General features: G+C 40.4%; 2 protein-coding genes across 5 annotated transcripts in view; both read right to left on the bottom strand.

The window, feature by feature from the left end:
* Positions 1–2,333: 2,333 nt before the first annotated feature.
* Positions 2,334–6,632, bottom strand: LOC110970200 (extracellular calcium-sensing receptor-like). Of its 3 annotated transcripts, XM_051957663.1 has the most exons (5): positions 6,105–6,632; positions 5,779–5,958; positions 5,492–5,680; positions 4,915–5,388; positions 4,409–4,799 (listed from the first exon to the last, which is right to left on the bottom strand). In XM_051957663.1, exons 1-5 carry the CDS (start codon positions 6,141–6,143, stop codon positions 4,578–4,580), a joined length of 1,104 nt encoding a protein of 367 aa, XP_051813623.1. In that variant the 5' UTR covers positions 6,144–6,632; the 3' UTR covers positions 4,409–4,577. The 3 variants fall into 3 exon arrangements, with proteins under 3 accessions (XP_051813624.1, XP_051813625.1, XP_051813623.1); XM_051957664.1 differs by lacking the exons at positions 4,915–5,388; positions 5,492–5,680; positions 5,779–5,958; positions 6,105–6,632 and adding an exon at positions 2,334–3,466 and having other exon boundaries at positions 3,729–4,494; positions 4,590–4,699; XM_051957665.1 differs by lacking the exons at positions 4,915–5,388; positions 5,492–5,680; positions 5,779–5,958; positions 6,105–6,632 and adding exons at positions 2,334–3,466; positions 3,729–4,010 and having other exon boundaries at positions 4,098–4,581.
* Positions 6,633–9,214: 2,582 nt separating this feature from the next.
* The window catches only part of plch1 (phospholipase C, eta 1), a 79,139-nt gene continuing 63,485 nt past the window's right edge, over positions 9,215–24,868 (bottom strand). Inside the window, exons 14-24 of one of the 2 annotated variants that reach the window (XM_051957661.1) lie at positions 22,277–22,371; positions 19,258–19,355; positions 18,973–19,152; positions 18,235–18,342; positions 17,480–17,604; positions 16,401–16,485; positions 15,555–15,701; positions 15,103–15,182; positions 14,885–14,944; positions 13,954–14,341; positions 9,215–13,077 (exon numbers count right to left, since the gene is read on the bottom strand). In XM_051957661.1, the coding sequence (XP_051813621.1) occupies positions 10,409–13,077; positions 13,954–14,341; positions 14,885–14,944; positions 15,103–15,182; positions 15,555–15,701; positions 16,401–16,485; positions 17,480–17,604; positions 18,235–18,342; positions 18,973–19,152; positions 19,258–19,355; positions 22,277–22,371 (4,035 nt within the window). In that variant the 3' untranslated portion in view covers positions 9,215–10,408. The remainder of the gene's footprint in view (positions 13,078–13,953; positions 14,342–14,884; positions 14,945–15,102; positions 15,183–15,554; positions 15,702–16,400; positions 16,486–17,479; positions 17,605–18,234; positions 18,343–18,972; positions 19,153–19,257; positions 19,356–22,276; positions 22,372–24,868) is intronic. The other variant, XM_051957662.1, reaches the window with a different exon arrangement.

The following is a 24,868-nucleotide window of genomic DNA, read 5'->3' as shown; positions in this document are numbered from 1 at the left end:
AAAGTGCTGTATAAATAAAGTTTATTATTATGATAAAGTTTATTCAGAGTTTCAGCAGTTTTTTTTAACAAGAGATCTAATATTGTTGTGAGAATCTATTAAATTATCACACAGCAGAATGTTATTTTAAATGAGAACAATTTAATAAACAGAATACTTGAAAACATGTTAAATGTCAGCCACAGTGGTGGGAAGGCAGCACAGCAGATGGTAATAATGACTGTCATTCTTCAGCTCAGTGTCTTTTTTTAAGCATGTTTCAACAGCCTTGGTTGTCCTTTACTTTCATCCTCAGGAAGGGTCGGGCCACCAGTTGACTTGAAACAATTCACAGATCTCTGCTCAACATGTGGATAACCTGCAACGATAGATAATATTCCACAATAATATTTTACAGTATATTGCAATCGTAAAATTACACCAGTGTACAAAATGCATAATTACATATGTTTTCAATGTATTCTTAAAAGTGAGCAGGATTATAAAAAACACATTATATTTACTCTCTGTACTGCAATTAAGTAGCATTTTATGTAGTTATGAGTATCTTTGTAAAATCGGTACCTTTGCTTAGATTTCAGTAATTTCTGTGGGAAACATAAAACTTTACCATTTTTAACATAGAGTCTGAGCGCTGTTTAAATGATAAATCATGTTATTGATCAATAAACTTATTAAAAATTATACACAAAGAGTGGGATGGCTATAATACCAAAAATGTTAAGACTCAACACTGGTGTGACTCAGTAAATAAACAACAGAATGTTGCAAAAGAATTTTATTACATATTCAATTTGACTGTTTGTTTACAAAAGCACCCTAATTTATAAATGGAAAGCAATGATGGCACATTTTGTGCACTATTTTAAGCATGAATTAACCTGTATTTTCTTCTTTAAACCTCATTCATATCATGATTATTGAATTATACGGGAACAGAATTACTTGGCAGTAGTTATGACATAATTTAAGCACAATATATACCTTCATATGCCTTATTTATTTTGAGGTGCAAATATTTTTGCATGACTTTGTGCAGTTACAGATTAATAGTGCTTAAATGGTTTTACTCAAATCAATTCAGCATTTGTACACACAGTAATTACCGTAAATGTTGAACACAAACGTTGATCATGATGTGATTTGAACTGGTTTCGATCCCACGCTTGGCGGACGGCATCTGACTCTCTAAATTCTCTGCTACAGGTATACGCGGCTGGCCTCTTGCTGCAAGGCGAAAGTGCTAACCACTACGCCGCAGAGCAGCCCCAGAAAAAAACAGAAATGTAGAAATTTTTGTCTACCAATTTTCATGCCTGTAGGTGACACATACTGGCATGAAAATTGATTTGATGACGTACTATACTATGACATTTTTGATCAAATTTTGATGACATACTATACTATGACATTTTTGATCAAATTTTGATGACATACTATACTATGACATTTTTGATCAAATTTTGATGACATACTATAATAAGGTATTTTAAGTATCTAAGTATTAAACATATAACAATAGTATCATGTAGTAATTGTTCCTTCTTGCATATTGTAAGCTTGACTGGCTGTACGCAACAATTTCACAACTCATTTTGCCTCACTGTAAGCAGTTGAGTAGTATTTTGCATTTGGACCATACAGTCTATGAATTGGGCAGAAAATATCCTTTTTCGGTTAAAGAGTATTAATGCGTTTACTGTACATAGCCCATAAAGAAGTTAATCTACATTGCTACATTAAAGAAAAATACGGAGTGAGATGTTATACAGCTGCAGCAGCTATTTGCAGATTTGACCTGTTTGAGAGAAGCAGAAGGAAGCATCAGAGAATCATTACATGGCGTAACATTTCCCTCTGCTGGCCAGTTTAAGCATGATAAAGATATTCATGTTATGTGCCCCTGAGATCACATATCATCATATCTTTGGAGCAATAAGTGTATCTAATGTCTCCTGATTTATTGAATGTTACATTGTATATTGTAGGTTAATGTGATTAGAACTGTTGCCTCACTGTATTTATTATATAAATGGCTGCAATTTGAGCTTCAGTGTTCTCTCTGTGCAGGTTTTCTCTCACATTCTTAACAGCAGAGTTTAGGATTACTGGTTAACAGGTGTAAATGTGAGCATGAATGAATGAATGTCTGTGACTGACTGGTGACCTATCCAAAGATCTCACCCAGTGTTAGCTGGGGTGGGGTTCATTCCCTTGTGACCCCGGCTGATGGATGAATAACTGTTATTTCATTTTGAAGCCAAAGTTTACAGTTAGTTATTTCAGCTACAATTCTTACAGACAAAAGTTAGTATAAAAAAGTATAAGACACATTTAGTATTTACTTTGAATTTATTCAAAAAGCATTATATGGAGGACATTTACATGATTTTCAAAATTTTGTTTTCAGAGAATGGGCCTGGGATCTTTCTGCATGGAGTTTGCATGTTCTCCCTGTGCATGTGTGGGTTTTCTCCGGGTACTCCGGCTTCCTCCCACAGTCCAAAAATACGCTGAGGTTAATTGGTTACTCTAAATTGCCCATAGGTGTGAATGTGTGTGTGATTGTTTGTCTGTATATGTAGCCCTGCGACAGACTGGCCACCTGTTCAGGGTGTCCCCTGTCTTCGCCCGAGTGAGCTAGGATAGGCTCCAGCACCCCCCGCGACCCTAATGAGGATAAAGCGGTGTATAGAGAATGGATGGATGTTTTCAGAGAAACTGGCATAGTTATATTTAGCTGAGAGACAGGGGGAAAAAACTATCCACAATGATGTAAAGTACAATTTGAATAGCAGCATTACATTTAAATGCACGTTTTCTTCAGAGGATGGTATTATGGTAGCATTTAAAATCTAACAACAGCAGAAATGCTCTTAATTATTCAGTCAGTAATAAAAGCTGTAACTATGTGTGGTACAGGGCCTGGCTGGGCAACTTGTGTCTTGTACAATAGCTGCTGAAAGTATTACATAGAGGAGTTGGAATTGTCTAGAGCTGATGAAGATGGTAAAGAGTCACGTTTGAACTGAAGCCAGAAAAACTATCTTGCCATCAAGTGTTTCTTTGTGTTTTTCTCAGGCCTCAAAAGAATAATAAAACATTTTGGGGCAAAAATGCAGAGCAGTAAACCATAACTGGAGGCAAGAATTGCAAAAATTTCCACAGCGACAACATATTTCCCAGGAGAGCTGACATAAGCAGGCACAAAGGTCACCCAGACTGCACAGAAAATCAGCATGCTGAAGGTGATCAGTTTGGCTTCATTGAAATTATCTGGGAGTTTCCGAGCAAGAAAGGCCAAGAGGAGGCAGGTGCAGGCCAGCAGGCCGATGTAGCCCAGAACCAGAGAGAAACCCGCCACAGATTCCATGGCGCACTCCACAGTGACCTTTGACCCTCTGAAACCCAGATCACGTTGAGGCATTGGGGGGCTGAGGGACAGCCAAATGGCACAGATGACAACCTGCATAAAACGCAAACACACCTCCAAGTTATTTAATTTAAGGTAATGCTCATGTAGGTATATAATAAAATGACAACATTTTTCCATTGTGGTTTTGTTGTAGCAATCAGGTTGCAAAATAAAATATTGCTAGTTACTCCTTTGCTGCAGCTGCAACCAGTCAGCACTATTGTTGGTTCCTGATTCATACAATAAAATTAATTCACAAACTGTGTAGCAATATCAGATGTTCTCTTTTTTAATCAAAACTTTGTATCCTTACCTGTACACATGTAAAGAAGCAGATACTTCCTCTCTGTTGGCCCGGACCAAACCACTTCATCAAACCTTCGGCTCCAGGTCGAGCTGAGCGGAAAACAGCCAGAACCACAATGGTTTTTACCAAGAGGCAGGAAACACAAAGTACAAAGCTGATCCCAAATGCAGCCTGCTGGAACCGACACGACCAGACTGATGGACGACCGATGAACACCAGTGAGCACAGGAAGCAGAGCTTGAGTGACAGGAGAAGCAGGAAGCTCAGCTCTGAATTATTGGCTCGTACCTTGATGTGGCAAAATAATGACAGAAAGAAACATGAAAGAAAGAATGCAAACCACAAACACCCTGTTACATTAAGCTGGCTTCTCACCAAAGGTGTTTGACGGTAATACAGAAAAACCACAAACACAGCTGTTGTCACAATGGCACCAGACACAGCTGCTGTAGTTAAAGTAATGCCCAAAGTTTCATTGAAGGAAAGGTAGTCCAGCTGGCGAGGGATGCAGGCAGTTCTATCAACATTGGACCAGAACTCAACTGGACATCGCTCACAGTGAAGAGAACCTAGAGTCAGTGAAGAAGAAAAGCAAACTGATTCACGTCTAACGGTGAACTCGGATAGATAATCCTCACATTTAGTTACCAGTTTTATCGCTAATTTCCCCATCAGCACACGGGATGCAGTCAAAACAGCAGACAGGTTCTCTTTTCCTGTTTGCCACCCGAGTACCTGGGGGACATCTTTCACTGCACACTGAAACAGGCACCTGCACAAAAAGGCATAAGCCAATGACAACCTCCTGACTCAACATTATTTTTCAGCAGCAAATTTCTTAGCAGCCTTGAGACTTCATCTGACTACCTGATTGGATCCTGTGCTCCACTGAATAGCTGACTCGTTCAGGTAGAGATCAAACCCATTCACACGACCAATCAAAACCAGTCTGAGTGTCCCCTCAGGGGTTTTCTGCCAATTGACAAGGTCGTAACTTGGTGGAAAGTCAGCTCCTTGGAAATAAAACATTTCTCCGTGCGGTGTGGTGATGTTCACTTTGTTTAAGTGCTGCATTAGCTGAAAACACAAAATGTTGAACAAACTGTTTAAAAAAACTCTGCTGTTACAACCTTGAAATTATCACAACATTTAGCAACTATCTTGTTGCTAAGATGACTCACTGATAATTTACCTCTATCGTTTTGATGTGTTTTGGAGAGGAGCAAGTGGAGATGTTGCTTCCAGGAGGGCTGTCCCTTTTGGGGCAGGAGAGGAGGCTGTGCAGGGCGTGAGCTGCAGCATAAACTGCAAGATACACATTATATGCCACTCTGAGCTGAGACGTGTCCACAAAGGGATGCTGCATACCCTCTAAGGACTCCATCCCGCTGCAGAGAGGTAGAGAAGCTGAAGATGATGAAGGGGAATGTGGAAATTTGTCCACGAGACTGCATGCAAACTCTTTTTCCCAGAATTCTCTCAAGAATTCATCATCAGGATGATAAATCGGGTGCAAACGTCTGAGATAATTTTCAAAACCAGGTATTGCTGAACTTCGGATGGCCACACCAAGAACCCCACTTGCCACCTTAGAGACAGTAAGATCCTGGAGAAGGTCATCGCTTGTGCTCCAAGCTTCACTGGCCAAAAACTGTCTGTCAGTCACCTACAGTGAGAGGAAATCAAGTAAACGAACAAGACAAGAAAAACAGCTGCTGTCTTGTTTTTACAAAATATATGAAATATAAGTTTCGATGCATGTTGCTCACATTTCTCTTGGCCAGTTCCAGAAATACTTTCTTTATATCTGTATACCAAGCAAAGACCAGAATCACCCTTGCAGTCGCAGCTTGGATGGTGAGCGCTGCACGTTTGGCGTCTCTCACAATAGTTTGTCTGTGGACAGGCTCTATAAACTCCAAGCATACACCTTTCCCCTGAATCTCTTCCTGAAATACCTGAAGCACGGAAGTTAAAACAACAAATATGGTCATGCATATATGCTATTTGTATTAGACTTAATCAGTGAATTCCAGTACAAAAACAAAACATACACCTGTATCGCAAGTTGACCATAATCATTATTTGCATGCACAGCTCCAACCCACGTCCAGTGAAGGCGTATAGTTAGCTGTGCCATGGCTCGAGCTTGATAAACATCACTGGGGATCGTTCTGAAGAAGTTAGGAAACTTGGATCCGTCACTAAGACAGGGGCAGCTGGCCAAGAAGCTGATCTGAGGAAAAGACACAAGAATTATTCTGACAGTTTTCACATCACTAATACAATTTTTTTTACTTCCCTAAAATGCTTAAAAAGTCAGATCAGCAGGTAGCCTGTATGAAAAATTCTCATCAGATGTCACATAGTCATGAAACTCACAAGTGGTACAGAGAGAGGCCTCAGTATCCTGGACAGCATTATGGCTGTTGTCGACGAAGCAGCACCAATGAGCAAAGGAACGGCATGACCACCTGAGGATTAAACAAATAATATCAGCTGTTGTTGTTTTCCTGGACATAACAAATGCCAACTGCATACTAAATGATATCAAATCAAACCAGCTGTCTCTAAAGGTTCCTCATAAGTTGCAGAATGAAGCGGAGAGGCTGTTGTGCTGCAGCTGTGTGCGTCTCCTCCGACCAGTGACAGTGCACTTTGCAGAGCCCAGGGGTATCGGCCACAGTTATCAAGTATACGGTAACCCAGCTTCAGTCCTGGTAGCAAGCTGCTGTTACGGTTGATTTCCTCCACCGCAAAGGCCATAGCGTACATATATTTTAACGACTGTAGATCTAAACTGCAGGAGGAGAATGGTGACAGTCACAATACGACATCAGAACGTCATTTGACAAACACAATACATCTTTTTTTAAAAAAACACAACAAATTTTGTGATTAAGTTTTACCCAGTGCAAGGTTTATAGTGTGGGAGCTTGGTGAAGTCCTGCTCCACAGCCGAAGGTATGTAATGGAGACTAAAAAGCCCACCGATAATCACATCTCCATCCTGGAAGAGGCTCCTGTTGCCCGGTGCACCCCAGCGGGAGCATCCTGTCAGCTGAAGCCCCTCCAGTCCCATCGCTCTGCCCACTACACAGAAAAGCAGCCGGGAGAGGGCTGAGGGAGTGAGGAGGCAGAGGAGCAAAGACATGGATGCAGCTGTTCTCAGTATTTAACGCAATGAAATCAACACTGGAGCACATTAAAACAGCATTCAAAAGTTCTACTTACCAAAGACAAATCCCAATAAATTCCACATGTCTTAATATCACAGTATCATGTCAAAAAGAAACCATTTCACTTGGTTAAAAATCTCCTATGACACGCTAAAGACTAAAAGCAGTATCTTGGCTAACACATACAGCCCTCCCTCTCTGCATGATCATCTTGATGTGATGATTTATAACAGGTGTAAAGTCTTTGGCAGGGAGGTGAAATTGTTGACCCAGGCATCCGGACAACACAAAAATTACTCCTCCCAAGGGCGATGGTGGAAAAACAGATCAGTGCTCTCTGGTGATTCGCATGGATGTGTACGTGTGTGTAGTTTTTTGTATGACACAGACTCTTAACCTGCGGGTCAGAAGGTGTTGTGAGAGGATTGCATGAAATAAGTCAATACAAAAATATTGATTGAGGAATGAGTTAATACATGATGGCATTACATTGACTGCACAAGAGAATGGTGGCATCCGTACCACTGAATTTTGAACATAATTTAGAAAAAAAAATGTCGCCTGTTCATATCAACCTACCTCTGTAAGCCTAAAGTGGAACATAATACCACCTTTATGCAAGCTTCACCATCCCACGAAGTGAATAAATAATTCTACATTTAATTTTGCTGTGTTATCTAAAACATAATATTGGTAGTTCCAAATCAGGGGTGTCAAACTCATTTTGGTCCAGGGGCCGCATACGGCCTAATTTGATCTCAAAGGGGCCGGACCAGTAAACTTCTAGCATAATTACTGAGAAGTAGCAATAAGTCTAAGTTTTTGAGACGTTTTAGTGCAAAGGAGAACAAGTATATTCGAAAAATCTTTATATGTAATGAACTGTCCTTTTAAAAACTATATTAGAAACAACCAGAGATTAAAGTAAGTGCAATTTCAACAACACTATGACTCAGTTTAACATTTATTTGTGTGCATTGTGCATTACAACTGATCACAGTGATTGTACAATGGCACAACATATTTAGTCATAGGTATGTGTAACTTAAAAACATAGTCCTGGAATTTAAAATAAAAATCGAACTTATCAAGATATAGAAGTTTTTGAAGTCCGTTTTCCCCATCTGGAAAGTAATTGTGAACACCTAAATTAACTCTGCACACCTTTAAATCTTAAGTAGCAGCTATTTTATACAGACAGTTAAGAAAGTAAAGTTGTCACCTGCCTTGTTTATGTATAAAATGTATATGTAAAATATACATGAAAAACTATATACATAACATGGATGCATCCATTAGAAATAATATTCCACTCAACCAAACACTTTTGTAGTGAATCTGATGACCATTTCACAGTATTTACTACAGCAAGTTTTCATTTAGCAACTGTTTTTTCCCCCTATGGCAACAATGTTTAAATCAGGTAAAATCTGCCCCTGTATGTAATAGCTTCCAAAAAAAAAACCTAAAGCAGGAAGTCTTTGTTTTTAATGCTGTGAGACAGAGATCTCCACTCCAGCAGCACTGACACACAACAAACATTGTGGTTTTATTCCTACTTCTGTTTTCAAAGTGGGGTATGTTCATATATAATTTAAAAGACATTTTATTCCTATAAACATGGATTATCTTTTGGATTTTGACAGAATTTCCTGACTTGAAAAAAATATCTAAACCCTCTCATAAAAATATTTTGTTCTAATATGTCAGCAAAATGATACAAGAATTTTGAACCTGACTTCATCTAATCATCAGATTTACATACAAATGTACATATTTTATTGAGATATCTCATTTGCATACTTAAGCATGCATTTAACTTGCAATACAAAATGTAATTGCAATGATATCAATTAGTTTAATTTTGTTACCTGATTCACATTTAATATTTTGCCTCTAAGTGCACTTTAAATTAATGTTTGGTATCCACTTCAATAGATAGCTTGTGTAGATTTATATCTCGTTCAAAATAATAGACAAGAAACCCAATTTAAAACATTTTAATTCTTTTTTTGCAAGGACTACAATGCTTTGAAAAAGCATTTTCTTTTATGTTTTTCAAATAATTCATGCATGAAAGGGCTAGATTGGAATCAAGTTGGGGAATTGTATACGCAGAGCGACAGGTGTGCCGTTTGTCAGCTCCATTACATAGTCATTTCATGAGCAATTACATCCCATTATGTTTAAGTTGGGATATGGGGAAAGGTGGGGCTGTTTGTGACTTACAGTAAATAGATTTTTCTTTTGGGATTAATTATCTTTTACTAGTATATTGCATAAAAGAGGAAATAAATACACATTTTAGTGAAATCAAATATTTCCGTATTTTATTGCATTGGTAGGAAAATGCTCACAGTTTTCCAATGAGCAACAATACAAAGAAAGAAGGATGGTGTATCACTGAAACAATAATTTAAAAAAAAAAACTTTTCAATTCTGCTGCCCTCCCCTCCTCAGGCTGGCCCTGTATAGTTGTCACTCTCTTTGATCAGTCCATTAAGTTATACAAAATAAAATAACCGGAACCAACAAGAGATTATTTTTGCAGTCTGTATCAAAGCAATTATAAAAATAAAAAACTTTAAACTCCAAATTTTTCTTAAATTTTCAGTCACATTTTCAAATTCTATAGGTCACAGAGAGCAAGTCCAAGCACAGAAGTTTATGTAGTGTATTGCACCCAATACAAACAAGCCTATGTCCTCTGTTGTATCCAATACAACTATTTGTTCTGTGCAAACGTGGTTGGGCAATGCAACATCTATTGTATAAAGTGGTGCATAGTCATGCTTGACATGTTCACATGTAACATGCACAAACATAAATGTACAGATAGAATTTGTTCTCAACTAAAACTCATCTCAGATGAAAACTTATGTCGGGAATATTTACACACAACACAAAGAAATACCACTGAAAAGAGAAGGAAGACTTAAATTTGATACTTGAAATAATAATATCCCATCTATTAAAAGTAGTTGTCTGATTATACTACACATTCAAATGATACAAAGAAAGATATTCCCTCTCTGCTTCAAAGCCAATTCTCTTTTCCTTTTTTAATTTTTGCTTCATAATCAGTGTACGTAGTTTCGACAGTACATCACAGGGACAAGATAACAAGTATCTGTACAATCAGTCTAGGAAGCCATTTGGAGGGACTCAAAGTTCCCAACTACATTTACACATTAAGCAGAATATAGACACACAGCCGACTAGAGAGACCATTCACTATTGAATAGTGGACATTTCATACAGGAAATTCATGCTGTCAGATCCAACCATGGATTATATGTGATGCTTCACTTACATTGTACAGACTATATCTATTTTCTAGAAATAGCCCAGAATAACATTTGTTTTAAAACAAAAAAAACCTCTTGGTAAAAGAAAATGGCAGCAAAAAATGGCGAAAATATTTCTTTCCTTGATCCTCTGACTTTTGGTATAATTTAACTCAATAAAGAATCACTATTTTAATTTCATGTTGGGTTATGGTCAGAGCTACAGCCTGAGCAGAAAGTAGACCTCAGGCTCCGACACTGTGGTATTTGCAGATGGAACTGAATCGTCAGTATAGTACAGATCACCATAATGGTCTCCATTTCCATAACGTAAGGATGTACAGGCTCCTTCAGGAAGTCCCCTGTCCTCCAGTTGGCCAAGGTAACCTGCTATGTAAGAACCTGTAGAGTGTCTGTTTGTCAGTGGATTCTGTGAGGCTGGTTTATTCCTTAATACCACTGCACCAGTACTATTGATTGTAACCCCTGCCTGAGATTTTAGAGCTTCTTGCTGTCTTTCACGGGCACGGCTGTTGATGTGACGCACTCGGCTTTGGCTCCGAGAGGATAGTCGACGGGTTAGGAGTGGAGGGGAATCATCTGTATCCCCGGGAACAACAGGGGTTATACTTGTTGCCTGTGACTGAGACACTGGGGATTTTGCTTCCTGATGCAAGTGGGGAGACTGGGATCGATCTCTGTCACTATCATCCCCCTCCAGACTAACCAGCTTACGTAGCTGTTCTGTAAGTGGATCACAGGACTGCGATTGGAAAGTTACTCCCCCCATGGTGCCCACCTTCTTTTGCCTCCTCATATGAGGAGTGATGAAACTGCGACTAATAATGTTGTATTTGCTCTGAAAGTTGCACGATATGTCCTCAGAGGTCAGATCTCCCAGGGATTTGGATTTGCATGGGCTGGGGGCTGTGGAGTCTATTGTGGCAGATTGGGATGGAGCTGATAAAGGCCCTGAATTTGAGTACAATGAAACTCTGGTTTCAGTCTGTGGCTGTTGCCTAGTAATAGTGAGGGGAACGTTTTGGTTCCATGACTGTTTCACACCATGTGATTTTGTTTGGTTTTGGGGGTTTCGAGGAGCTGAAGACTCTGATGAGGGCATATTACAGTCAAAGTCCAGGTGGCTGTAAACTGCTTCACAGTCTGAAGAGGGAGAATATAGGCCTCTGTCCCTATACATGTTTGTAGATACAGTAGATTGACCAGGGAGGCTTTCAAAAGAGGAAAAACCATTCTTGAAACCATCTACTTGTTCCCTCTCCGTCTGTTTATACCCTGCCCTGTCTTGGTGAGACTTATTTGGGATCTGGGTGCCACTATAGCTCTTCTGTTGTGTGTAGGACCTGCTAAAGTCTCTACTGTTGTTAAAAGCCTCAGAATTGCTCTGAGGTACAGGGTAGCTGTTCTGACGCAGTGGACTATGGTTGGAGGGTCTGGAGTTGGCAAGTCTATGGTGGAGTGGATTCTGGAAGTTGTCCTGATGATGACTGGACAGCTGATAAGATGGTTGATTCAATGGGGAATGACACTGTGAAAAAGCTACATGAGAAGAATGTGATGGGTACTGTTGTTTTTGATGGGAGTACCTAGGAGTGGATTCATGGTTTTCATAAATAGCATACCGTTTGGTTGGACTTATAAGGCCCTCCCATTGGCTGCCATTTCTTGGCGAATTCAGCATCATCTCCAGTGGATCCTCATCGACATTTAGCTCCACTTCGGTAACAACACCTCCAGCTGAATCATGTACAAACCTGAAACACTCATTGTTTGCAGAGGAGCTCATATACCCTTTAGAAGTACTCCGTTCTATGTCAGGTACCTGTGGTGGTAGATCACTCACCTCTTCATATACTCTTTCCTCTATCTCCTCAATTTCCCCCCTTTTTCTGTCCACATCATCCCAGCCCATATTGCGTCCTTTCCCTAAACCTTGAGCCGCCTTTGTTGGAGAAGATCCCAAACTGCTTGAGGGTGTGCTGCCAATAGTGTCTGCCTGAACATGCATGGTCTGTTTGTTCAGGTTGTACACTGATACAGGTAGCAGCACCTCCTCATCCAGAATGGTGTAGACCTCCTCAAGCTCAGCAGTTTCTGGGCTGGAGATGAGGTGTGGAGCAGGCAGATCTGCTTGGAAAATCTTATGGGGTGATGAGATTTCCCGATATACATTTGTTTTTTGAGCAACTTTTTGGGGACTTATCAGGTTTTTCTTATTAGGAGATGCTGTCTTCAGAGGAGAGCTTAACCCTTCCAGTGCTTTAGGGGTGGTTGGCCTGAAGATTGATTGACGGGAAGGGGTGTTCTTGTGAGATAATGTTGAGAAGTTGATTTGGTCAACAGTACTTTCAAACTGACCGATCAGAGCAGAAATAGAACCACAGGTGTCTTGCTCATTGCCTAAGGACACAGCATCAATGAGTCTGGAGATGGTGCTGTCATGCACAGAGCTGGGACTCTTCAGATCACAGTCCATACTGATAAGAGAAAGAGGAGTCACAGAGGAGGGGACAGAGGAAGAGGAAGTGGAGGATACCGATGGTGCAACTGTGAATGTTGTACTGTTTGAGGAAGTTTCTGGTTTATCTGTTCTCATTGGGTTATTCTTTGAGGGTGAGACAAAGCCACTTTTCTCTACCCCTGTGGAGATGATCTTTGATTTGGTGACTTCTGATTGGAAATTGGCATAGTCTTCTTCCTTTTGTACTTCTCCACCACCAATAACTAGATAAGAAGCCTCCTCTGATTGGTCAAAATCTTTACTTTTTTTAGTCTTAGAAGGGGGAGAGAGGCTTGATTCAATGGAGAATGATGATTCGATGAGAAGGTCCACAGAGGAAGATCTCGGCCTATCGAAGAGGCAGCCTCCTGTCGACACAGATAATTGCATAGAACAGTTATTAAAGACAGTTTAATAAACTCTATTTGATGTAGAACACCAAGTCAACAAACAATAAATGACAACAATTAACAGTCCAGCCAATACAAGGCAATAGCAATACACAGACAAATGGATCACCAAGTACAACTGTGAAAGGGAAGCTGGAGAATGGGGCTGTGGAAGTTTACAAAAAGAAAGAATCTATGTTTGCAAATATCAGATTAGGAAAGAGATGGTCAAATGGGATTGGTTTGGTCAAACGGGATCAAATGACACAGCAATATATTTCTCAGACCACTTTTGAACAAAATACACTGGGTGGACGCAATACTGGTATGTTTTTGAACGATGCAACCTTTCATACAATAGGTATTTTAGATTACCTGCAGGAATATCCTAGTCAGTTCTCTACTACAAAGAAACACAACAAATGAAGATGGGACAGAGAAGGCACGTTAAGGTATCATGGAGAGTACGCTGCAGTCTGTCAGTTCATATGGTTACTGTACATGAGTTTTAGATAGTTGTAGCAGGACGTCAAGCAAGGGAGAGAATCAAGACATCTTACAATAATTAATGTGCAAAGCAATTTAAGACAAAATACTGCTTCAAGACATGTCAACTCTAAGCATTGTATCACAAAAATGTAGCACTTTAGTCATAGATCCAAAAAATGAAGTAAAATAAAACAGCATCACTATTCCAACTAGTGACTCAACTATTATTGTCACATGATTGAATTGTGTGAATATTGGATAACATATCATGAATCTTACAGATTTCAGATTTTAATTAAACTACAATGGATGCAATTTGGGCGTAATATGCAATATTCTATAATGCATTTCTAAGAAAATACCCACCAATGGCAGTGTCCACACCCATATCATGCTGTTCCTTGTCTGGAGAGCATAGGGACAGCTGCCCTTGCAGAAGCCTGTCTAAGGGCATGGAGATAGGTCTGTGGATAAGTGGGGCTCGGGGCTGGAGACGCCTCTCCGCCCCTCCTTCCTTCCCCGACACACCCTCTCCTCCTGGCCCTGCACCTGTGATGCTCTTTTGGTCTGAAATCGAAGCCACCGACTCCGATAGCACCATTTTGGTCTTCTTCCGTCCTTTTGCCGGGGCGCTGGCTGTGCGCCGCAGGAGGTGATCACTGATGGAGCGTTTCCGAAGACCACTGGCGTTTGTATCCACAGAGGACTTGGAAGAACGGTTAAAGAAACCCCGGATACCTCGCAGCTGGTGACCCTGAGGACAGGAAGAAGCAAATAAGAAGAAAATAAGAAGAGGGGGAAAGATATCAGCAAAGCTGAGAGGAAATCTCAGAAGCACATTGCCAGTGAGAATGCATCTAAGACATAGAATGAACGCAAGTTTAAAGTCAAAGTGATAGTTTTCATCTTTTCATTGTAAACAATGAAAAGATGGGTCATGTATTGAAGCTGATTTGCAGCAAATGCAACAACTGCATGCTTTTATATGCATTGCCTATAGATGGCACCCTTACTCCTTAAGTGAACACAGCAAATGAAACAAGAAGCTGTTGATTGATTGTGCAGACATGCTTTCATTGCAAATTATTCCATTTTTGTTGACAATGGGACAACAACAGTTGACAGGAAAAAAAAGAGCTCATAATAAAAGCTAACCTTGTTAGCAAACCGTCTGACTCAGTGATTTAATGTGACACACAAACAAGTCATTGAAGACATGACTGAATGCAAACTGCACATTTGCATCATGCATTGCTTTTTCATGCAGCACCGCACAGAGCCTGGGGCATCAGTATACCTTGTTAGATCCTAGAAAGTGCATTATGGTAAAGCTGGGGTTCAGGACTAGAGGGCTCCACTAGAAAAACAAAGGATTCAAGGAATATAGCTTCAACAGTCTGATGTGTTTTGATTGAAACACATTTTTCCTGTGAACCTCAAAAAATGTACTCTCAGTTGACAAAGGAAGCCAACAGGGGGACACTATTGTAAACCCCAGGACTACAGAGAACTTACCTTTCCATAGACATCATGCACTGACACATGCACAAAGATGGAAGCCTCTGTCAGTCCCTCCAAGTAAACATGTCTATAACCTGTTGTTAGAGATGGAGAGAGAAACCACGTGAGCTACAGAGTGGGTCGAAGAAAGACAGCTGTCAACAGAGTGGTGATTGTGTAGTAGCTGCCTCAGGAGAGGGCATCACGAGTTGAAGGACAACTCTGATGGATGTAAATTAAAAAAGCCTGCCAAGCCATGAGTCTTTTACTATACAAATCAATCAATGCATGGTTCACAAAACACAAAATAATGTGCCCCCTAGCCATAGTCTACTTGTGTTTAATAGCAATTCTGTAGAGACTCTAACTGGCAGTGACACACTGTGTCCCCTCTTAAGTTTACGTCATTCAACACAAAAAGCTCCTTTTCTCAGAGAAAGCTCAAAATGCAGGAATTGTGCACGAACCAGGCATCAGGCTGCTGAAGGCAACAGTCCGTTGTCCGATAAAGTCCCGTCCAATCGGATCGTGGTCCCAGACAAGGAAACGCACAAGAGCCACCTCGGCCATGTGAAGTGTAAAAGACAGTGTCTCCTCCCAAACTGGGTTAAAACCTGAAAATAACACATATATGCACAATGTAATTAATATCAATTTCATCAGTCTCTTATTGAAGAACACACACCCTGCAAGACTTCCAAAAAACAAGATGGAGTTGGTAGTGGTGGTGTGTCAAATGACATATTTCAGGGATCAATGATCTGCACACTAATCTTATAATACTGTTGAGCTTTCAGGGCTCCAGAGCCTTTTCCCAGCTTTTTCCCTCCCACTGATCCCTCATCTGTGGAGACACATTCAGGGGGTGACAACAGCAGATCGCTCCATTCGGCCTCCTATGTGCCTCTAATTAATTAGTCTGACTTTTGATCCCACCAGTGCTCCGCCACCCTGAGTAAAATGCAGCATCTGTGACAATAGCGTTGTTTCATCTCTGCTCTGTTTATTAAGGAACGTGAGGGAATAATTATTACAAGCTTGCTGAGGTGAGAGGACCTCTGACTATATTTGCTTTTATTTGTGTAACATACAAACACTGTGTAATATAGTATGTATAGTGTAATATGCATACATTAGGCATGTGGTCAGAGGATACAAAGTAAAGTAGAAGTTGGTAGTATCATCATATGAAAGGATTATAAATCTCAAATCATTCAGAAAATGGCACAGATGGTCATGTGAAAAGATTATTCAGTGAATGCACAGTCATGTGTTGTTGTGGCATAATTCTAGTCAATCCTTGTGTGTCTAACCATTGTCGTCAACAACTCGTGTTTGTTCCTTGCAGCAGTCAACTGGCAAACCAATGATCTCCACTTCAACGAATGGATCGATAATCTGACAGAGAAGAAGAGGAAACAAAATGAGTTATATCTTACTTTATCACACCGGTTGTATTTACGCTGAAAGCAAGCTGGATATCTCTTAGTGTTGTGTGTATCTCCCGAGTTTGTGTGAGTGTGTGTTTATGTGCATGTGTATGTGTATGTGTGTGCGTGTGTTTGTTTTTATGTCTCTTGTATTAAGTGCTTTTAATTGTTGTATTGTTTTTATGTAAAGCACTTTGAGCTGCTCCCTGGCATGAAAAGAGCTTTATAAATAAAGATTGATTGATTGATTGATTGATTGATTGATTGATTGATTGATTGATTGATTGATAGTGTTCAAGCGAAATAGTAGCCTAGCCGTGCTAGACAACCCACAGCAACGAATTTAATTCTCTGCCAGGGTGGGTCTAGTTACCCTCCATAAGGCTCGAGGCTGGATTCTCCTAAAACTGGCCGGACCAATCACCATGAAGTGTAGAGTCAGAAAGCGGGCGTAACGAAGTGACCGAGGCGCGACGATTCTGACAGAAACAACCGGCGCACAATAAACAGTTATCTTTCGACTTGGCTTTGGCCACAGCCCTTAAAGATTTGAAGCTAAAATTCAACTTGAAAGATAAACAAAGGACGGCACTGAAGTGTTTCATTGAGAAGAAAGACGTATTTGGACTTATGCCGACGGGATATGGCAAATCCTTAATATACCAGTTGGCTCCGCTGGTTGGGAAGCTAATGGGACTTAGCCACAATCCACCGGCGCTCTCGGAACTACGTTAGCCTATTCGTTGCACTGATTGGTTGTATACCTACCCAATTGCTGCAGAGTGATTTGAAAGACAACCTTTTAGCCCGCCTCCCTCCCTCTCGAGCGGCCCTAGACCCTTGTGCCTTCAGAAACATGGGTCTAGCGCGGCTAGGCTAGCGAAATAGTGCAAATGTGTGTGAGACAGAGAGAGAGAATGGCAGGTGGAGAGCACAATGCATTGGTTTTTGTGTTCTGTCACCTCTCCACGGTCCCCCAGCATGGAGTCTGGTGGTTTGGGTAGCTGCTGCCCACTAATGATCTTGAGAATGAGCTGCTTCTTGGGGTAAGCTGGAAGTGGATCATCACTGAATGGGTTGAAGGTGCCTGGAGGGAAGGGAAGACAGCAAAGCCACAAATGTGATTAATGTCACCAGTCAATCCTAAAACCTACACCGCTGTCCTCATTGTTGCTCGTATACAGCACGTTTTTCTATGTTTGGTTCAGAATTGCAAACTAAATATAAAAAATGTTGCCATGTCTCTGCTCTGCTGTGCAGTTGCTGAAACTCCCTAATTGGATCTCTAATGTTAAAGCAAACCATACTGTAGCAGCACTGTAAAATAATGGGAATGGAAATAACTTCATGTGGTGAAGACAAAACACACTTTAAACTCACAATAATAAAAGCAAAACATAGCAGAGATCCTAAAGAGAAGAAATATTATTTTTGAACAACAGAAAATATGTAACATGAAGCAAAAAAATGTTTGTGCACCAGCGACATGTCTTGTGTCTACTTGCATTTAATACTAACTGAAAATATCATTTTGGTTTCTGTCTCTTACATTTAAAATTCCCTGTATGCATTTAGGGAGTCTCCTTTTCTACTGTAATGCAACACCTGAGGCCATAAATTATTCATATTTGATAGATCCACTCAAAATAAATAATTTGCACAGCAGTTTCTATTAGTATGAACAAACAATGATTTCTGTTTGTTCCTTTCCACATACCTTTACACATTGGCGGAGGCTTGAGGACGTAACCAATACCTCCATTCACCATGAACTTGGCTCTGTTGAGCTGCATCATCCTCCCTTCTGTCTGGTAGTTGAGAGCCACTGAAAAATTGGAATTACATAGAAGTTGCAAAATATCACTTAACTTCTACCCAAATACGACATTAATTGACGTGACTGTTACCAAGGTCCTTCGTAACTGCTTCTATTATGAAAATATGATTCCTTAGAAATTATAAGACCACTCTGACATTTGCATTTAATAAAAATAAAAACACATTGGCAGGTACAGACCGAGAATTCCCAGATTTGGATTTCCTTATGCTGTTCATTTCTGCATAGATAAAAATGTTTGTCTTATTTCTTTTCCCTCATTTTATTTTAATTTGCTTTTGCATTTCTCACTAATCCTCGCAAATTCCTGTTCTGACTACAGCCCTACAAATAAACTCACATTCACTCATACGCAGCATGCAAACTACACACACACACATCCCACACAGCTGTTCACATTCATTACTCAGATGACCATCGGCAAAACTACACAATGTAACGTGCAGAGCGATGAGTGTCATGTGAAGGCCACGGTCTGTATGCGTGCATGCATGTAGTATTGTGCCAATAAATGTGTAACAGCAGGTATGTGGTTAAACAGAAGGCATTCGGTGTGTTTTTATTTATAGATAACATCCACATGGGTGAAAACCTTTAGGTGTCACACTGCTGTCTTACCCAGTTGACACCCCACATTCCAATAGAACTGGGGGTTGAAATTGGAAGAGTCAATGCGATAAGCTGAAGGATAGATCCGTGACAGCTGCCTCTGGTTAAAAGCCAGGAACTGCTCGGTTCTGTGATTGACCAGAGATTGTGCTCTGGTCTCACTGAATGACAGGACGTCACCTGGAGTACCTGAAGAGAAACATGGGTTAGGCATGAGAAAATTACTTCGAGGTAAAGATTGCAGTGTACCTGTTGGCTTGTGTGTGTTCAGGTGTCAAATCTTTGGTGCTTCACCTTCATTTAGACACTCTTGCGAGGCAACAGAGTTGGTGAACACCACCAGGTTTGACAGATCTCTACTCAGCTTCATTGTCTTCCTCTTCCTTCCACCCCTAAAACAATCGCCAGAGGACCAAAGATAAATGTAAGAAAGTGAGATTGCGTAAAGACACAAGAGGCAAGTGAAGCAAAAAGAATATGAAGTAAGACATGCATACACTTGTGTACCCATTAATGCATTTACAGAGGGAAAACATAGCAGGAGAGAGAGGATTGTCCATCAGAAGCAGCTTGCAAACCACAGGAAAGAGCATCAAAGGCAAAAAGCTTAATAGGGACCAAATCACATGCAGCGCAGCAAGACTCACACACATTCGTGCACACATATAACTACACAGTCGTGCACACACAGAGATAGTCAGTCACATAGCCGCTCAGACGCATGCTTGCAGGAATTTGTATTGTGACAGTTCCCGAGGACATGCATATATGAATATGCAACCAGGAACAGAGACGGGAGGAACAAAGAAAGACAAAGGCCTCATATGCAGACAGCAGCTGAGGGAGGAAAACAAAGGTGAATTTCCATACTTCTTGCTCAACGTTCACTCACACAGAAAGACACAAAGGTGGACAAAAGATGCATGTGAAAGAGAATTGGGCTATGTTCAAACTGCAGAAAAAAATAGACTCAGTTTGCTTCTTTTTTTTTAAAGCAAAACCTGAAAAACATATTTATTCTAGCATATTAGATTTTGCTTTGAGCCGCTTTCACATTAGATTCTAAACAAAATACATATTAGATTTGCAGAGACTTCTGTCCCAACAATAATAATAATTCATGTGACTTTTATGTCAATCTATTGCAACATATTTCATGACTCCATAATGATGGGTGAGGAAAGACGCAGAAGTGCAGTTCAAGGGATAGTGAAGTCAAATATTTATGTTAATTTCAAATGGAATTACTGCACATTTTACTCCACCGCATTCATATTACAACTTTAGTTGCTACTTCCTTCTCAGAATATGAGAAAAGCATATGATAAGTTGTTAAAATATGGTGCATTGTTATAGGTTTCACTGCCTACAGGCATATAACGCTGTTAAAATCATCTCCAGTTCAATCAATTACTACATTAAAGTGCTGCTTACATGTTAAACTGAGTCAATGTGTCTGAACGGAAGTAAGACTGTAAGTAATTAGGATATAAGGATACAAGCACATAAGTGAATGCTAGAATATCAAGTAAGTAATCTGAAAAGTAAAGTGTGAATGCAGGAATTTTATGTGAAGCAGACTATGTTCATTCTTTTACGAAAAAAATGACCAAACTCTAAACTTCTGGTGACAGGAGAATGGTTTTCATGTCATGCCTTTTTTAATTCACATTAAAAAAGGAAATCCCTAACAAGTAGCCTTAATTTGGGTAAAATGTCTATAATTTGCTAAACCCAACAAGGAGACCCTTGAACTGTGTGATGACACCACCTGTGAAGTTTTCATAGCTCTGTTTCATTTGTCCCAGATTTTTGGTCCTTTTTTTTTTTTTTTTGATCATGTGAAAAGTCAGTGAAATTACTTTCTACACAAAAACTTTTTTGAAAATTGAATACAGAGTGAACATAGCTTTGGAATCTGCGAAAAATGGACAATGACGGTTGTGCATTTTTCATCTGAGAGTTTACATGAAAGGAGAAGGAATCAAAACCAGTCACGATTCTCTTCTTTCCTTTTCTTTCAGTGGAAGCTTCAAGCTTTCATTCCCAACACACACTCAGAGGTTGAATAACCATTGCTGAACATCCCATCAAGGCAGCCCATTGCGGTTGGATAATAGCTCCAACAAGAAAGTCGTACCGATTTCTAACAAAAGGGAGGCTCCTGGATTTTTTCTTTTTGTGTACACTCTTTGTATGAAAAAATAATGTAATAAAAAAATCTAGCAAAAGGCAGCAATAATGCAAATGATGTTCTGAATAAGTCACACCCAGGAACCAAACATTTCTAACACTGCATGCTAAGCTACTGAGCTAACCAGCCATTGCATAAAAGAAACACATATTATATTCAAGGGGCAAAGGGACCATTATTAGACATTAAAACGTGAACATAATTTACATTTAGGTACATATAAGTAACTTAGACATGCTTTGTTTTTAATATGTTTAAAAAATGGGCATCGGGTGACAGCAAACTTATTTACAGTACGGAACTCACATTGTGTTGCCATCTGATCGGCATGGTTGCGACCATTTCATCATTAAATAAAATGTTAGCTAACCCTCTAAACCCCAAAACCCGAAAATGGGTTTCAAAGGCCTGTTGTCAATAAAAATACTGACAAAATGACAGTGATTATCAGAGCCAGAAGCTGTATAAACACAAAGAATTGCCAGATTCCAACAATCCCTGAACTACTCACCAGCGATGTGGCAGTCTGTGGGATACATTAACAAAATCTAAATTTAAAATTGGTATATTTGGCATTATAACTATGTCATTCTCCTGACTTCTAGCAATAGATGTGCTGTTTCCAAAGAGGTGCAGGACTTTATTTGGCAGTGAAAAAAATGAGGCTACAGTGAGTAAAAATGTGACAGGAGAAGAAAGCACCCAGAAACTGCTTGGGGTTCAAAGGGATAACTATTGTTGCATTGAAAAAAATAAAAGAAACAAAAAAAAAGACATGCATTCGCTCCTTCATATCAATTATACGTAGAGTATTTCCTCTCTGGCTGGATCATTAGTCACTGTACAATCATCACCATTTGGCCGTCTGCTTCATAACCACTTGGCAGTTTTTGGCATCTAAATATGACCATTTTTTTGCCAGGGACAAACATTGTCGTTTGACCGACATTTGCTGGAATTCTCTCCCCCACACTAACACATGATATATGATTGCTGGAAAAGCTGTACTGGTTGCACTGCACCACTGATGCCCTGGATGTTTTTATTGCCCCCAGCACTCAGCAACCATCAAACCTCACAGGAATTGTCGGTGTTGTAGTGCAGCAGGTCAAAGGTCACCTGTTGAACTGTCCTCCGGCTTCCCTCCCAGATCTCTCCTGACTGTCGTCCTCCTTTTCCACACTTTGGCATGACAGTCTGGATTTGGAATGTCTCTGAACAGTGGACACATACAGGAAATATTTTTTAAAAAACACGTTAGAAGGAGTAATATTTACTATATCCTTGCATTCAGCTGAAATCCTATAAAATGTGTTAAACATACATCATATGTCATTCCACCTACACACCGCCCGTGTGTCTTTGGCAAATTGTGCAAATTTTGTCTGCTGGGGGATTCGTAGAGAGCTGCTGCTGTACTAGCATGTGTTTTTAGATTGTTGGTGGGTGTTTTAGGTGCAGCCTATGTAATTACAGCAAGAGTGTATTTGATGAAGTATGTACTTTTTATTGCTGAGAGAGAAGCAACATCTCTATTAGGACTAAAGTGGAGCTGACAAGAGGATGAGGGCTACAGTAATTACAAGCTTTAGGCTGCGTGCCAGCAGATTATATGCAGCCATGCACACACACATGTATATACACTGCTCAAAAAAATTAAAGGATCACTTTTTAATCTAAGTATTGCATCAAATCAGTGAAACATGTGGGATACTGATCTGGTCAAGTAAGTAACTGAGGGGCTTTTTAGTCGGTTTCAGCTGCTTTGGTGTTCATAAAATTAACAACAGATGCACTAGAGGGGTAACAATGAGACAACCCCCAAAACAGGAATGAGTTTACAGGTGAAGGCCACTGACATTTTTTTCCTTCCTAATGTTTTCTGACTGTTTTTCACTAGTTTTGGATTTGGCTAGGGTAAGTGTCACTTCTGGTAGCATGAGGCGATACCTGGACCCTACAGAGGTTCCACAGACAGTCCAACTCCTCCAGGATGAAACATCAATTCGTGCCATTGCAAGAAGGTTTGCTGTGTCTCCCAGCACATTCTCAAGTGCATGGAGGAGATTCCAGGAGACAGGCAGTTAGTCTGGGAGAGCTGGACAGGACTGTAGAAGGTCCTCAACCAATCAGCAGGACAGCTATCTGCTCCTTTGTGCAAGGAGGAACAGGATGAGCACTGCAATAGCTCCACAAAATGACCTTCAGCAGACCACTGGTGTGAATGTCTCTGATCAAACAATCAGAAAGAGATGTAATGAGAGTGGTCTGAGGGCCCAGCGTCCTCTAGTGCCCCTGTGCTCGCTAACCAGCACCATGGAGCTCGGCTGGCAACACAAGAATTTGCAAGTCCACCACTGGTGCCATGTGCTTTTCACAGATGAGAGCAGGTTCACCCTGAGCACATGTGGCAGGCATGAAAGGGTCTGGAGAAGCCGTGGAGAATGTTATGCTGCCTGTAACATTGTTCAGCATGACTGGTTTGGTGGTGGGTCAGTGATGGTGTGGGGAGGCATATCCATGGAGGGACGCACAGACCTCTACAGGCTGGACAATGGCATTCTGACTGCCATTAGGTATCAGGATGAAATCCTTTGACCCATTGTCAGACCCTACATTGGTGCAGTGGTCCTGGATTCCTTCTGGTGCACGACAATGCCCAGTCTTATGTGGTAAGAGAACTCATGCAGTTTCTGGAGGATGAAGGAACTGATACCATTAGCTGGCCCCCATGCTCACCTGACCTGAATCCAATAGAACACCTTTGGAACATTATGTTTTGTTCCATCCGACACCATCAGGTTGCTCCTCAGACTGTCCAGGAGCTCAGCGATGCCCTGGTCCGGTTCTGGGAGGCGATACCCCAGGACACCATCTGTCGTCTCATTCAGAGCTTGTCCCGGCATCATCAGTCATGCATACAAGCACATGGAGGCCATACAAACTACTGAATACCATTTTGAGTTGCTGCCAACGAATTTCAGAAAGATGGACTAGCCTGCCACATCAGTTTTTCACTTTGATTTTGGGGTGTCTTGAATTTAGCCCTCCTGGAGGGTTGATAATTTTCATTCCCATCAAACAATGTGGCACTTTTCATTCCTAACACATTATCCAGTCCATATCAATGCTAATATCCAGTTTGTTTTCCCCCCGTATTGAAATATGAAGTATTTTCAAAGTGTTCCTTTAATTTTTTTGAGCAGTGTCTATACCGTATATATAGGGTATATATATACGTGTGTGTGTGTATATATATGTATATATACATATATATATACACACACAAATGCACATGGGAGGGTGCATAATATGTAAAGAGGGAGGCTTAAAAGAATGAAGAGGAGAAGTGAGTGGGGAGTTGAAAGAGTAAGGTAAAAAAAAGAAGAGAATTGATACAGGAAGAAATTTCAACCAAATGAGTGAATGCTGAGAGATTGTCTGTAAAATCGCATTAGATGACCGATGCAGTGGAATGATGTTGACTGCATCTCAAAAGAAACTCTGAAGGACTAGAAAACATCTTTTTCGATTTAGCTAAAAACATTTTTCTTTGTGTTGATAGCATTAGCAGCTTTTTGAAGGACAGACATACTTTAGAGATGCAGTACATGCTTCAGATGAGTGTGTATGTAACTCACATGCATAGTGCATGGATTCACTGCACTGATCTGCTGTGTGAAGCTAAAATATACACTGCCTGTCCAAAAA

This window comes from Acanthochromis polyacanthus, chromosome 13, assembly GCF_021347895.1.
Source record: "Acanthochromis polyacanthus isolate Apoly-LR-REF ecotype Palm Island chromosome 13, KAUST_Apoly_ChrSc, whole genome shotgun sequence".
In the NCBI taxonomy this organism is placed as follows: domain Eukaryota; kingdom Metazoa; phylum Chordata; class Actinopteri; family Pomacentridae; genus Acanthochromis; species Acanthochromis polyacanthus.
The sequence above is the reverse complement of the archived record's forward strand: the minus strand, read 5'-3'. Positions and strand labels throughout refer to the sequence as shown.